We start from the raw sequence: 14,773 nt of genomic DNA, 5'->3' as shown, positions 1-14,773 counted from the left end.
TACAGTACTCTGTTGTTTACCCTGCCCTCTGCCTCAGACTCAGTGATGCTTTGTGTGAATCAGCCTTTGGGACACAAAGATTATTTCTAGTTGAAAGCAAAAAATGTTTTAAAAATTCCCTATCAGTAAACACGTCCAGGCATTTGCAACGGTTTACTACTTAAATGGTCACACAGCATATGTAAAGCACGTTGAAATCAATTTCCAGCATTGTAAAGCATGGTGTCTGGCGGTCTGTTGTAATGTAAACCAGATTTCTCTAGATATTATTTCATCATTTGTTCATTTGCAAAGGCGCCGCTGGTTCTCCCAACGCGACTGAGGCACGGTTTTCTCAATCAGGTGTTTTTATGTTTTACTTTGAGCTTTCCAAGAACACTTCTCTGCTTGCAATTAAATTAAAAAAAAAAATACCCACAAAGCTGTTCTTGTGCTTTGATTGATGTCGTTATTTTTTTTTTTTTTTTTTTTTTGCAGTTTCCTTACGTTGAAATGATTTTTTATTCTGAAATATTTTTATACGATACTCAATTGGAATAGCTATAGTGCTCCATGAATAAAAACAATAAGGCAGCACTTTCCAGTAAAGTGTCTCTAACTCCATTGTCATTACACTGCAGTAACACAGAAATCACACTGTCCACTTCACAGCAACATGCTTCATTACATGATAAGAAGGGTATATTTGACGGTTTCTAATTGGTTGGAGCTGAGGACTCCAGATAGAACCTGTAGTCATAGCAGCTAAGCAGAGTTTGGCTTGGATGCCAGACCAGGGAGAAGCCGGGGGTGTACTAATGAAATGGTATTGGGGACCCAATTAGAACTCCAGGGTAGTTTTTGGAGGGGTGGAATATGTAGTCAGAGTTGCTGTTATACAGAACAGACAATGAATGGAGGATTGTGTTTGCTGCATTAAGGGTCCCATGCACAATTTATCCATTGCATTACCAAAGCCTGTTGACAGTGAGAAGCAGCTGGGACAACAAACTCAAAGCAATATGTTCATTTCAATGCTATCATTACTTTACTGTAGCCAGTTTGGTTTCCAATTCACTGTAACCTTTCCAGTACATACGATTTTTCACTTAATGCATCTTAATTGGAAATCTTTTTTTTCTTAAGTCTCTAGATAGATACGTTGGCGAGCGGCAATATTTTTCTTTGCTCTGCTTGATTTAGTTTTGTGATTTACATTTCAGATTACATTTTCAGGGTTTATTTGTTACCATATTAAAGTGCTTTACTGTATATTGCACCTTGCCAGTGCTGGTACAGATTTCATTGCAAACCTGCTTCTGTCTTTAAATGTATTTTTTTTAACCCTTAGGTCCCTACGTACCTGCTGGAGTTGGCTCCCTTTACCCAGGTAAGGCGTTCACTTTTATTTTAAATTCATCTTTACAGTAAAAAGTGAACTTGCTCTAGTTGGCGTTCTCCCCTGTCCCTTAACAAGTGACTCTTTCGTGTCACTGCAGAAGTGCTAATCGATGTGAAGGATTGATACTGTTTATTAGAATAACTGTGCCGTACAAAAACGAGCTTTGAAGAACTCAAAGGTCCTTTATTAAGGTATACTGTAAGCGAATATGTGCTGCTACTCTCTTTCTTGACTTTCATTACGTCGTTAACCTGGAGGAGAACTCTAGTGGGCTGTATAACCCATGCACCCTGCAATCAGAGACTGCATTCGGAGGAGCTAGGTTTTAAGTGTTTGAAGTTACACGGCATCCCTTTGTCACTTTGTCACTTTGCCTTTGCAAATACTGATGCTGTTAGTTTTATAATAGCTGGCAGAGGCCAAGTTCTGGTTTTCCAAGCCTAGGGAATTACATTTGCTTAAATTTAGTACTGGTACTGTTTTTTTTTTTTTTTTTTTTTTTTTTTTAATAAATCCAATCCTTGCTTATTCTGGATTCATTTATAGCCACGTACATGTTATTGAAAGGTCACCACTATAAATTGTAGTTGGTTATTTACTGTGATCTTCTTGAAATGGAAGACATTTCAAGAATCCTGCAGCTGGACTGGGATCCTGCCAATCTATAAAGCCCTGGAGTTCAGGCTCCTTCAAAACAGGGCTGCAGTGCAGACGGAAAACATGCACATTGTCACAAAGCCATTGCTCGCTGTCCTGCTCTTGGGTGCTCTTTTGCCTTTGGGATTTCTATTTCAGAAGAGACTGAAACCGACGCATCGCATTGAATTCAATTTCTTCAGTCACATCCCAGGAGTCTACCAAACCAGAAAGGTGTCAAGTACATGTTAGGTTATCCACGTCCTCGCCAGGATGCACTTATGTGGACTTGTGTTAAATAAAGAAGGGCTTTGTGATTTAAAATAAACGATGGTTTGGTATTAAATGTTTTTTGGGGTTTTTTTTCTTGCAGGAGCTGGAGGGATACCAGGTTACAAGCCGGCAAAACCTGCAGGTGCCTCTATTTTTTTTTTATTGTATTCTCTTCCAGGTTTCGGCCATTTTCATATGATTTACTTGACCAACATTGAGTACCTAACTTCTTTTAAAAGTGAAGGCTTTCTTCTAATAATCAGATGTGTCTCATCCTCATACTCCTGGACATTTCTTACTCACCAGAGACTTCATAACCTAATCATTTATCATTAATGGCAGCTTCTGCCAAAAAACCTTGAATCCATCTGTCTACTATCCTCTTAGCATACCATGTAACACTCTGTAAAGTCTTCTACCAGCGTAACAATCTGGACAGTTAAATGAATAAAAACCATGTGTAGTATTTTAAGCCTGGGTTTGCTTTCCAGAGCAGGAGCTTGTCACAGTAAACTACTGCTCTTTACAGATTATTCTCTCTGTACGTCTTTTAATTGGCTAATTGTGTCAAAAACTCTCATTGGAAGCAAACATGGAATGAGGCTGAGCACACTACCAAACCAGTCAGGTGCCGCCAATTCATTGACAGATGCACAGCTGTGGCCAAAAGTTTTGCATCGCTTAGAATTAGGACATTGTTAAAAACAAAAAAAACTATATGAACATAATTTAGATCTTTTATTTAACATCACGTAAACAAAACAAAAAAGCTACAAAATGATATTGCCGTAATTGTTTTACAGTATTTCATGTTAAATTTAGAAATGTCACATTTTGCAATTTGTCAGTTTTTCAGTAAGTATATGGGAAACTGCAAAGCGGTGTGTAATTCAATGTTACCGTAACGATATTCAGCAGGTTTCATTTGCATTTTTGAAGCAAAATTAGTTCAATCTATAGGGTGTTGCAAAACTGTACACTGATGACAATACGCACTCATGTGGTCAATGAAAGAAGGAAAGAGACTAACAAAGTTAGATGTTTGCAGTACAAATCTGTTTTTTGGTTGCATTAATAGTCACAAGCAGGGCTTTCTTCTTCTTCTAAAAAAAAAAGCTGTGGTGTTTTTACTGCAGCTGGGCTTGGGGCTGGAGGTGTTGGAGGTGTTGGAGGTGGTTACTACCCAGGAGGGTATGGAGTGGGGGTCAGACCTGGTAAGCAATTTGTACAAAAGGAACTTTTCACGTTTATAGCCCAACTCTAAAATATAGTTGGGCTACTGCAAACTTGATTTAACAGAACATTTTGTGAATAAGACCTAATATTGGTTTAGTCACCTGTTAATATATATTGCATTGTGATTTATTGATTCATGAATACATTTGTTCTTATTTTTTGTTGTAAGGGTCGTATTAGGAGCTGGGGTTGGGGGAACCACCTAAACCTGCAGATAGAAAATGAAAATGGTTATTCTTCAGTGTTCATGACATCTTATCACGCTTTTTATCAACTGAAAAATATTCTCAGTGAGGAAGTTAATACAATATGGCCATTGTGCTTTTTTGTAGAAGAAAGATGTTTGTATACCGCACTGTATATATGCACGCAGCAGGAGGGCGCTGAGTCAGGCTGTGCTGTATAATGGCAGCCACTTCTTAGTTATCGTTGGGCTTTCCTTATCAGAATCTTGTTTATCTAGTTGCTGGGCAGAGGGGCAATGCTTTCAGCCAGGACATCCTGTTTGGTTTGGACCGTTCAATAAAAAAACAAGAACCTGATCATTCAATCCCACCAGCCTTATCAAAGTGACGATTGCTAATATTTGAAAGTGCCCTGGCAAACATTAGCTATACAATAACTGGAAAGCTTTGCACGCACTCTGTTTCACCAACATTCCACACAGTGACTGCAAACAGAGTTTCTGCAGCTCGTTACTTCAGCGCATTGACATGTTTTAGGGATCATTTCCTCCAACAGCGTGGATTTCATCAAAACTGTTGTGTGCTTATAAAGCTAAGGAATTGCATGTTTAAAGAACTCTCTTCTGATAAGGTTTGGAACAATATCTAAGCCATTTCTAAGATAAACATTTCACGGAAGTACAGAAACCCTTTCATCCTAAAGACGCCTCTAAATGTCCTCTAACCTTTGTTTGCATGCCTTACTTTCAGGTAGCCTTGCAATTTTTAGATACTTCCTCTGGAGAGTGACATTCTCCCCACCCTTTCATTGCCTTCTCTGCTGCCATTAACCAAGGTTGCAGACTTTAGGGGCGCAGAGGGTTATAGAACAACAGATTTAAACTGCTACACTTTGCTAGGCTATTAACCGTGGTTTACTGTCGTAAATGGTTAGTGTTGCCTAATTAAAAGCGAAGCCCAGCCTGCTATAAACGAAGCATGAAAACTGTGCGCAAAATGTCAAAACACTTCTTTTTTGAATTTTACAAAATAGGTACTAAATTAGGGACAAGCTCGATGAAACAAGTAATCTGCACATAAACCTTGCAGATCCAATTAGCACTTAATTAGAGACAGCCGTGATGAGTCACAGCTTGGCTCGCAGTAAGCCTAAGAAATGCAATACAACCCATCCTGCTACAATGATATCAGCCCTAGGTGTTACGGGAAGCTGTGTTAGCTGGTATGCTATAGATGCAGTGGGAGTGCTGTATTCGAACCTGTTCTGTGGAAGTTGTATCAGCTGAACTATAGACGCAGTGTGAATGGTGTATTCTAGCCTGCTCTGTGGACGCTGTATTAGTTGTTCTCCTAGTGCAAAACACTAGAATGGAAGTTAGCCTTTTTTCCATCACAATTTTAACACCTGGTCATGATAAGTTCATGTTAGAGTTATGGTTTGATATGAATACTGCACATGTGGATTTTATCATGGGTCGTTATTTGCTTCATAGAGATTATCCATAACATCAAGATAGCCAAAATGTTTGTCTACTTGACTTCGCTTCTTAAAAGTTTTTCTTTGCCTCTTTGACACATACATTGCTATTGTATATGAATTTAGTAGGGCCTATGTTTTTCTATCTGAAGTGGAAGTTCGTATTAGAGGTCAAATTGCTTTTCAAAGGCTCTTCATATTGTGTGAATAAGTACAGATTTTGTCTGATTTTTGTCTGACTCGTTTGTTTGTTACCTTGTACAAAACAAAAAGATTAGACATAGTATGTTAATATTTTAATCTAGGCATAATAATCCAATTCAGATTTGATGACAAGATGACTTACAGTCATGTTATACAACTAAAGCCAACCGATTTTTAAAAATATATTTATTAATAAGTTATTTATTCATAGCGTGATACTTTTCTAAATAATTTCACCATTTCTTAGAAGTGAAATGCCATGCCATTTATTTTTACTGTTATTCCTTCAGTCCTGAGAAGCCTCCTCCTGCCTGTCCTTCAGTAATTTGTTGCACAGCAATTACAAAAGCTACCCTGGAGACAAGGGGAGAACCCTTCAGACAAGGGGCTTCCATCTGTCTGAACAGCTGCTTTATTTAACAGTCACCCCTGCCCTTAACATCCACATTTATGTTTGACTGGATGCCAGGCAGTGAAAAATCTGTAGAAATCTCACGGGAGGTTGTCAAGCGATCAATGCAGCACACAGAAACTTGTTTACTCTTCACCGCTATTAGTTGATTGTGTTAAAAATGTATCTGATTACTTGAACCTAGCTTTAAAAACAAGCGTCCTGTAATTACACCCCTGTGTGAACTGTCCATTTCTTTTTATCCCAAATAATGTTCTCACAGGTCCTCCTATTTTTTCATGTCTGCAAAAATTTCCAATCGATGTCGAGTTACGCTGTAATAAATTTGTGATGTCTGTGTAGCTGCAACGCAACTACACGCTCAATTACAAATGTATTTATTTTTTGTCAATTTTTTAATGACCCTATTTTTTTTTTTTTTTTGCACTGTGTGATTACTACATAACCACAGATTGGTTATACTCTACTCTCTAATTAGTAAAGTGTTACAAACAATCGTATTTAAACTTTAAAGATTTCTGAATAGGGTTCGCGTGAGTGTGAAATCCCTTCTTTAAAAGTATAGAAACGACAATTAGCTTTCAAAAACGTATTGAGGGTCTGACTGCCTTGCTTGTGGTAACATCATTCTTCAGCTGAGAGCTATCAGGAAGGTATTCTGCCTGCAAACACTCTGTGCATATGTAAGTCATCTGGGCTGTGTTAGGAAGCACGCTGCCAACAGCACATACCTCCTCCGTTTGCTCTTTTATTGATGTTTTTGGTACATGATTTGCACCCTAGCTCTGCTCGAGACATAATAAATTGTAGTAATAAATGAGCAGGCATTTCAGCCGCGGTTCTGCCAGGGTAAAGTAAGCTCTCTGTACCTGTGAGATGCTACAGTCCAGACTGAAATATTGAGGCAGGCGCGATGCCCATGTTCAGAAATGCCCAGAATGAAAACAAATTCAATCATGACCACTAAAGGTAATATTATAGTATCATGGATTTCTTTTAAATATGTATTGTGGTGACATTTCCTAATGAGAGGCCATTCGGCCCATCCAAGCTCATCCGGTTCCTAGCAGCTAATTGATCTCAGAGCTTTGTCAAGTCGGGTCTTATAGGATCCAAGTGTTTCTGCATCAACAGCATGACAAGGTAGCTCATTCCATCCCCTCCCCACTCTTTGTGTGAAGAAGTCTCTCCTTCCAACACCTGTTTTTCTAAGAAAATGTGTATCCAGAATAACCGCTGAAAAGGATAATTGAGCCAATCTAGTACAGTATGCCTATATGTTATTTTTCCTGTCATCTTGTTGGCAGACTTTCATGGCAACTATAGTAATAGACTAGATAAGTAATTTTGAGGGGGAACACAGGGCAGATGGATTTTTTTTTTTAATATGGCTATTTCTATTAAGAGAACAAAAACTTGTAATATTGATCTGAAAAAATAAAATGCAAATTTGAGGTTTTGTAATCTGTTACTGGAAAGCTATTGCAGTGCTTTCATTATTTACAGCATCTGATAGATCAATGAGTTTGCTGAATGACTGAATTTCCCTATCACGTGTCACTTTAAAAAAAATACTTTTTACTGTACCTGAGGAAACTCAGGTGCAGTTTCTAATGAATCCCATAGCATGTCTTCAAATACATATTCAGATTTTCATTAACATGGATAAACAGTATCCTGAAGTAGAAGACAATATTATAGCTAATCCGTTATGAGATCTCTCTGGCATGGTTTCTGGATTTTTTTCTTTATTTTTCTGTTATGGGTGTATTGCGCAACTATGACGTAGTCCTTGTGATTTAGAGAGTTATGTAAACAAACAGCAGTTAAAACAGAATTCTTGGTTTTTTGAGGCAGTTCTGATGTAATGTAAAGACTTATACTAGCTACCACCTCCCCCCCACACACACACGCACACACGCACACACACTCACCCCTGGATGTCAGATGCTGTGTGTAATCCATGTTCTAGACACTACCTCCTGGAAAAGCATTCAATTTGCCTTTCTTATAATCTGTATCTAAATAGCACAAGATAGAAATCCGGAACCAATTAAATGGGACCCAGGTAATTACACTGGTCCATGTATGAACTGTCTAATGCTGGCCTCTTATCTCCCAGGGGTACCTGGCCTGGGAGGACTGGGTGGAGCTGGAGCAGGATACAAAGCTGCTAAAGCAGGTACATTATGAACCTAAATAGGCTTTTTTTTAATTGAAGCATAAGAACATTGACCGCGGCAACAGACAGGGGCAATTAATCTACAGGTAATCACCACTGATGAGGCTGTTAATGTTACAATAAAAGTGAACCATTTAAATGTGTTTTTAGGTTCTATGTGCTGGGGAGAGTTTTCACTCAGTTTGTTTATACCTGCCAGGTCTTGGGCAAGCTGGTCTGGGGGCGGGAAGGATCCCACAGCTCTATCCTGGCGTAGGTGGAGGACTCGGCACTGGATATAAACAGAAGCCAGGTACTGTAGAGCGACATCCTTCTGATTCAAGGTCAGAGCTCTTCTCTGTCAGATTTCTGAATTATTTTAGAGGTAAGATGCCTTCTCTGATCGCTTGTCCTCATAGAACTCGTGTGGGTTTCTCAGCCCCGATCATCCCTGGAAATAGATGTGATTATGTATTTTGGTGCTGGTTGTCGTCTTCTTTATCTTTTTTTTAGGTCTTCGTCCTGGTTTTGTTTCATTTTCTTGTTCTAGGTCTTGTTTTCTTTTCTTGTTCTAGGTCTTTGTCTTATTCTAGGTCATGTCAATGTTCTTAATCTAGGTCTTGTTCTAGGTCCTGTTCTTGTTCTTGATCTTCGTCGTATTTCGGATCGTGTTCATGTTCTTGTTCTAGGTAGTGTTCTAGGTATTGTTCTAGGTCTTGTTCTAGGTTTTGTTCTTGTTCGCACTGTTGTTGTCTTTCTTATTGTTCTTTGTGTTTGTTTTAGTTGTTGTCGTCGTCTTTTTTTTTGTTTGTTTATAAATGTAGTCGTCATCAATGGTTTTTACCCCAGTTTTCTCTCCAATTTGGAATACCCAATTAGAATTTTTTATCCCGGTTCATCGCTGTAACCCCCGGTGACGTGGGAAACGTGCTCCTGCCAATCCGTCACTTTTCGCTCTGCTGATCCACAGCGAGGCCACCAGACCTATAATGCTGGAGGACAACACAGATCTGAATGGCTGCGCTGCAGACCCACAGGTGCCCTATCAGTCACAGGGGTCGCTTGTTCGCAGTGAACCCTGGCGACCTAAGCCCTCCCTACCCGGGTGGCACTCGGCCAATTGTGCGCCGCCCCCTAGGAACCCCCGGTCACGGTCGGCAATGACATTCGAATCTGAGCTCTCCAGACTATAGGGTGCATCCTGCACTCCACACGGAGTACCTTTACTGGATGCGCCACTCGGGAGCCCCTGTTGTTGTTTTCATCTTGATCCATGATCTTAGCTGTTCTACTGAGGCCAGTATTGAAGGTGTCAGTCACAGTCCATCTCTTGAGCTCTCTGGGCAAGAGGCAATGAGATGTGTGTACTTTGCTCTTTCAGGACAACTACCTGGCACTGGAGTAGGTGGGCAACCAGGTGGTGGAGTCCCCGGTGGAGTAGGTACGTGTGGTCTTAAACCTCGATCTTACCTGAAGCATGCCATCTTCTTCAGAGATAGGCAGAGGTATTAAACTATCACAAAATTCCTGGAAAAGATTGCATTACGATCAACATCAAAATCCAAACCAGGATATTTTAGATGTGTGGAGATGAACATATGCATTTACATCCACTGTACTGCATTGCAGGGCAGGGCCATACACTTTCACATTGGCCATTTGCTGAATGACGAATACAAAACTATCTACTGGCTAATATACTGTGATGACGATCACTGCACTGTATTAGTAGTTCATATTTGACTGTGTTGGTTAGAGGTGTCCCTAGAAAGGCTTCTAAAGAAGGACCCTAATATATACTAATATGGTTATTGTTCTAGAGTGGTGAAGGTACGATACTTATAAACTTTAATCATTATCAAAGCATCTGCTAGCAAAGAAAGCCTGCAAATAACTGGAATTCTCTCCTGATACCCCAAGCTCCAATGGCATGCATCGTGTAGTGTACAATATCAGGATATGAGGGGAAAAAAACACTAGCTGAGTTTAATCCTTTGAATCCTGATGCTAAGTTGTCTCAAGAAGGCTGCTTCTGTATTAAGAAACTGATGTGAATGTTTGTCTTTGAAATCTCCACTTTGAATTGAATATTGATCAACCATACTATTTCCCACCTGTATTCTAAGAAGAAAAACATATTTGGTCTTTATTTCCAAAGAGGGGTCAGTGTGTCTTTCTCCCTTTCCCTCCCCATACCTTCTCACAGCTGTGTTTTTTTTCCCTTATAATTTATCTCAGGATCTCGATATTACCATTCCGTTATCTCTCTTATGACAAGATAATTTATCACAGGATCTCGAGAAAACAGAAGTCCTTACTTCTGTGTTCCTGAGATAGATAAATGATGTCAGGGTAACATAAGTAATCACTTCCATTCTCTCAAGATCCTGGGATAACGAAATGTTCAATTTCGAGATCCTGAAATTAAGTTTCTCGTGATAACGTTAATGGTTTTCTTGACATCTTGATGTAACATCCTTTCTTTTTGGACTCAACAAGCCATCGTAGGAGTGCATGAGCTTTAAACTAATAGGTGGTTGTGCTTTGAATAAATCCAAGCAAGGCCGTGTTTCTCTTGAAAGCACTGCAAAGCTGCTGAAATGGAGCCTGGGAATCCTCTTGTAACAAAGCCTGTTTCTGACAGGTCCTGGAGCTGTCGTGCCAGGAGGTGGGGTTGGAACTGGAGTGCAGCCTGACGTATCCACAGGTGCTACACACAACAAAGATCAGGCTACCTCCTGCACCAAATTCCAATCCTCCTTTTGAATTTGCTGTGCTGTTTTTGCTCTCTTTATGAATTGTCATACCTGGATTTTTGCAGGAAACAGTTTATCATCAAAATCAGTTTTCTTTACTAGTAAACCAATGGTGATAATTTGGTATGCATTATTTTGCTTTTGCAATAATACCACATTTCACTTCCAGGGCATGTATTTTGAATGCATGAAGAATGAACAGTATAGCATTTCTAGAAATGCATAACCCCCCCCCCTCCCCCTCCCCCTTTCTCCTCTAGGTGCTGTAATCCCACAAACTGGGCTCCGTCCTGGAGTGGGGGCTGGGAAGCCCCAAAAGGTACCAGGTGAGGCAGGAATGAAATCATCAGTTCAACAATGAACAGTTCAATACTGATCTTGTTAAGAAGAAATGTCTGCATCTCATATAGTCCTAAAAGATGTGTATGCTCGATAATTATCCCCTGGGCTGCGACATCTTCTCTCAAGGGTTAGATCAGAGTATGAGACAGTAGACAAGGTTAGTTTAGTCAGGCCTGGTTTACACCCCAGTTCTTTAAACACTCTCCCGGGATCCTTAATGAACATCAAATGGGAGCGACAATCATTTTACCATCTTCCTTGTTGTGTTTTGTTCAGGTGTTGGGGTCCCAGGTGCGTACCCTGGCGGGCTTGTTCCAGGCACAGGTTGGTCACATTATTAAATCGCTAATCAAACCACTATAGTTTAAAACAGCTGTTTCTGGTTCAGCTGAAAAGCTTGAGTGGTCACAGGCGCCTCAAAGACCACTACGTGCTGTCTGTGATGCAGTGCAGCGATACAATAACCCTTATAAAACGCTTTTTACATTCCAATTGCAAGCTGCAATTTGACATTTTAAAAAAGACATATACAGGGCTAATCAATTGATCTAATGTGCTGTGACATCACCACAGACATTTAAATGATTAAATAAGGACCCTGCCTGGCTATTTGCATAATTTTATAGACAGAAATACCCTAAAGATACTCCTTATTAACACTAGGACCCTGTATTAATGATCTAAATAGGGCTGCAGTTTCATTCCTGCTTAGATCATTTGACTAGACCTTATAATGCTTAAGCTGTGACTTAAATAATATAGTTTGCATGTTTTATGGTAGTCAGCAAACAGGTCCAATTCCGCTTCTCTGAATAGTACTGTTCTTAGTTTTAAATGTGAGAGCTGTAATCCCATGCTGTTGATCTAGGTCTGAGGTACCCAGGAGCAAATGGAGTGATCCCTGGAGTCCCCACTGGGACTGGAGTCAAGCCAAAAGCAGGTAATGTTGGACAAGGCTTGGACTCCTTGCATTTTAGTGGGACAAAATCCCTCTTAAAAAAGTTTGCTGCATGGCAAAAGCACAACACAACATAGTGTAAGCACGGCAATCCCACGGAAGGTAAAGAAAGCAGAAGTCGTGCATTGGAAAGCATGTTTGAGAAACACGGGGTGGATTGATGGGACTGTATAGCAGAACCATTACAAAAAAAAAGATTCATAATCCAACACAGACTTCAATCCACGTCATGCAAGTCACATTTTCTTTGTTTTGTTTATGGGCGAGAGGCCCATATGGAGGCGGCTATGGAGGTAAGTTTCTTTCTCGTGTTCAGACGTTAATCTTGTGTTTTTCATCTAACTATGCAAGCTGTTTAAATTCCCATTGTAGGATAGCTTGGGATTGACTGCCCTCTATGGGCTAATGCAAGTTTATACCATAAGAGGATCTTGGATTGTGGCAATCTTCTTTAACTTTATCTGGGATGTACAAATACGGATCTCAACTACAAATATATATATACAAGTATATGAGAAACAAATAAGCATTGAACTGCACATTCAAATTGAGCATTGTTAGGATTGCTCACAGTGATAAAGGCAGTGCTCTAGTGTTCTTTACAACTATAATGCAGAAGAGTAGGGTTATAAAAAGGAAACATCGCCCTAAATGTTTAAAATGTTTTGTTTTGTTCTGTATATATATATTCATGTGTTTGAAGTGTGAACACATGATTAACTGCTCACTTTGCAGGCTGGCAGTGATGGCCACAAAAACTCTGCCTTGCCCCCTCACAGCCTCCACCTTTTTACAGTGAGGTGCTGTAAAATCCTCTTAAATGGCACCTTTGCTTCTATTATCCAGGTTTGGGTGGATATGGTCAACGGCCAGGAGTCCCGTTTGGATACCCTATCAAAGCTCCAAAAGCACCGGGTACAGTCTGCCACTTCTGTCTGTGGTTCATAAATAAATAGACACCATCTTCAAAGAGGAATGCAGGAAAGCATAGCATCACAGCATGGGCGTGCATTCCAGTGCTTAAACAGAGTGGACCGCCTGTGCTTGCCATCTCAAACCACTGCGGGTGCTCCAGTCCACAGGACTCGCACACTGGGAAGGGAGGAGCAGAATAGAGTCCCAGCAGTGAAAGGCAGAAATCAAAGTGTGACACTATTGGATGCATAGCAGCTACTGGATGCAATGAATGATTTAAACATGGTCAAGGGTGGAGCTGCTTGTTATTATGGATAGCAGAGAATTGCCTTAAGCTATTTTGGCTGTTGGTTTTTTGAAAGTGGTGTCTATTCATTAATGAATTGTGTGTGAACATAAATCATGTACAGTATGTGATAGTTCTTTGCATGTTTACAGAAAAATATATACAGGTCGATGCCTGTTAATAAAGGCTTTATAAGCTTTGGAGAAAATACCAGCTCCTTCTGTGTTTTCTGTAAATGTTATCAGTGTAACAAAAGCACTATTTGGTACAGTTCTGTTAAGTGTGCCTCCCTATAATGATGTATTAAACACAAACTTTTTACCCCAGTTTACAGCCACTACCAGCTCCACTATGGGTACCCAGGGTACGGTTACAATGGTTACCGTCCACAGGTCATGTATGGTGCGTTAGTACCTGGACTTTGTAGTTAGAAATAACCGATCCTTCATTTGAGTATCAAAAACTGCAACCAACTTATTCTTACACACTGCTGTGTGCTTAGATCTTAGATGCTAACATAGAGGCCTCAAAATCAGGATCTTGTGTTGCATCTTCTTCCCTCGTTCTCTGGAGCTCCATGAGTCTTCAGATTTCATGACGGAAGGAAGCATACCATACTAAAGCCAGACAAGCTATAAAGCTGAGCAACTGATTGCCTCGTAACTGTTTCTTATTGTCAGTTGCCTCTGGCACTTAAGGGCTCAACTTTAAAGCACTCAATAGTTTCACTAACAGTAGCTGAGTTATTCATTTGACAGCATTTGCTGCATTGCTTTAAATGCTTTTGATGCTTTAAATGCTTTTGATATCGTACTGTATCGCTAAACTGGTTTTGCTGGGGAAGCGTTTCATTTTTACTGGTTTAGATTGGACCTTTGTGTGCTAAGGTTATGGAAAACAAACAAATAACAGTACAATTAAATCTCCATGTGCATTCCTATCTGTAAAACTATGTAAAACACCACGGCATGTCTTATTTTAATGATTGTTTAGATCAATCGAACAGACTCCCACAGTCTACACAATACTGGGTGACTGTATGCTGACACTTTTTTACAAAGAATGGGTTTGATTCCTAAATATAGAAGTCTTTAGGTCAGTTTAAGTCCAGTCTTGACATTTTGGTGTGCATTGTGAATTTGTTTTCGTTTCCAGTTGAGAAACATGGTTTTCACTGAACCGTTAAACCCACCTCTACTCTTAAACTTCACTGCACGACTTTAGGTTTCTTCAAGCAGGAGCTTTACATATGGCTCAAGAACCAAAGAAGGAATTGTTCCAAGAGGCTGTGAATGCATTATGTCTCGTTCCTAATAAAAACCAACGTGCTCTGAAGCAGCATCATGCTGAAGCATGTAAACCAGCGATCAATATAAAGCACAAGGGCCAGTGTGCATGCTTGAGTTCAGAGCGAGCAGACGCTTGACAAGGTTATGATAAAGCTTGGGTCACGGCATCAAATTCAAGTGTTTCGAGGAGATACGATACAATGCAGCACATGCAATGTGTGATTGTGAGAAAGTTCAGTATCCATCTGAGAACAAACAGAAA

General features: G+C 40.0%; 1 protein-coding gene across 15 annotated transcripts in view; it reads left to right on the top strand.

Moving 5' to 3' along the window:
* Positions 1 to 14,773, top strand: part of LOC121305037 (elastin-like) — a 46,402-nt gene that overhangs the window by 15,220 nt on the left and 16,409 nt on the right. For 8 of the 15 annotated variants that reach the window (XM_041236547.1, XM_041236543.1, XM_041236536.1 and 5 more), the window contains exons 2-13: positions 1,331 to 1,369; positions 2,391 to 2,432; positions 3,427 to 3,504; positions 7,927 to 7,986; positions 8,186 to 8,278; positions 9,347 to 9,406; positions 10,610 to 10,672; positions 10,982 to 11,047; positions 11,340 to 11,387; positions 11,932 to 12,003; positions 12,868 to 12,936; positions 13,550 to 13,624. In XM_041236547.1, coding sequence (XP_041092481.1) covers positions 1,331 to 1,369; positions 2,391 to 2,432; positions 3,427 to 3,504; positions 7,927 to 7,986; positions 8,186 to 8,278; positions 9,347 to 9,406; positions 10,610 to 10,672; positions 10,982 to 11,047; positions 11,340 to 11,387; positions 11,932 to 12,003; positions 12,868 to 12,936; positions 13,550 to 13,624 — 765 coding nt within the window. The remainder of the gene's footprint in view (positions 1 to 1,330; positions 1,370 to 2,390; positions 2,433 to 3,426; positions 3,505 to 7,926; positions 7,987 to 8,185; positions 8,279 to 9,346; positions 9,407 to 10,609; positions 10,673 to 10,981; positions 11,048 to 11,339; positions 11,388 to 11,931; positions 12,004 to 12,867; positions 12,937 to 13,549; positions 13,625 to 14,773) is intronic. The other 7 variants (XM_041236546.1, XM_041236542.1, XM_041236539.1 and 4 more) reach the window with 5 other exon arrangements.

The sequence above is a fragment of the Polyodon spathula genome, chromosome 41 (genome assembly GCF_017654505.1).
Source record: "Polyodon spathula isolate WHYD16114869_AA chromosome 41, ASM1765450v1, whole genome shotgun sequence".
NCBI lineage: Eukaryota > Metazoa > Chordata > Actinopteri > Acipenseriformes > Polyodontidae > Polyodon > Polyodon spathula.
This window is presented reverse-complemented; position numbering and strand designations above follow the sequence as displayed.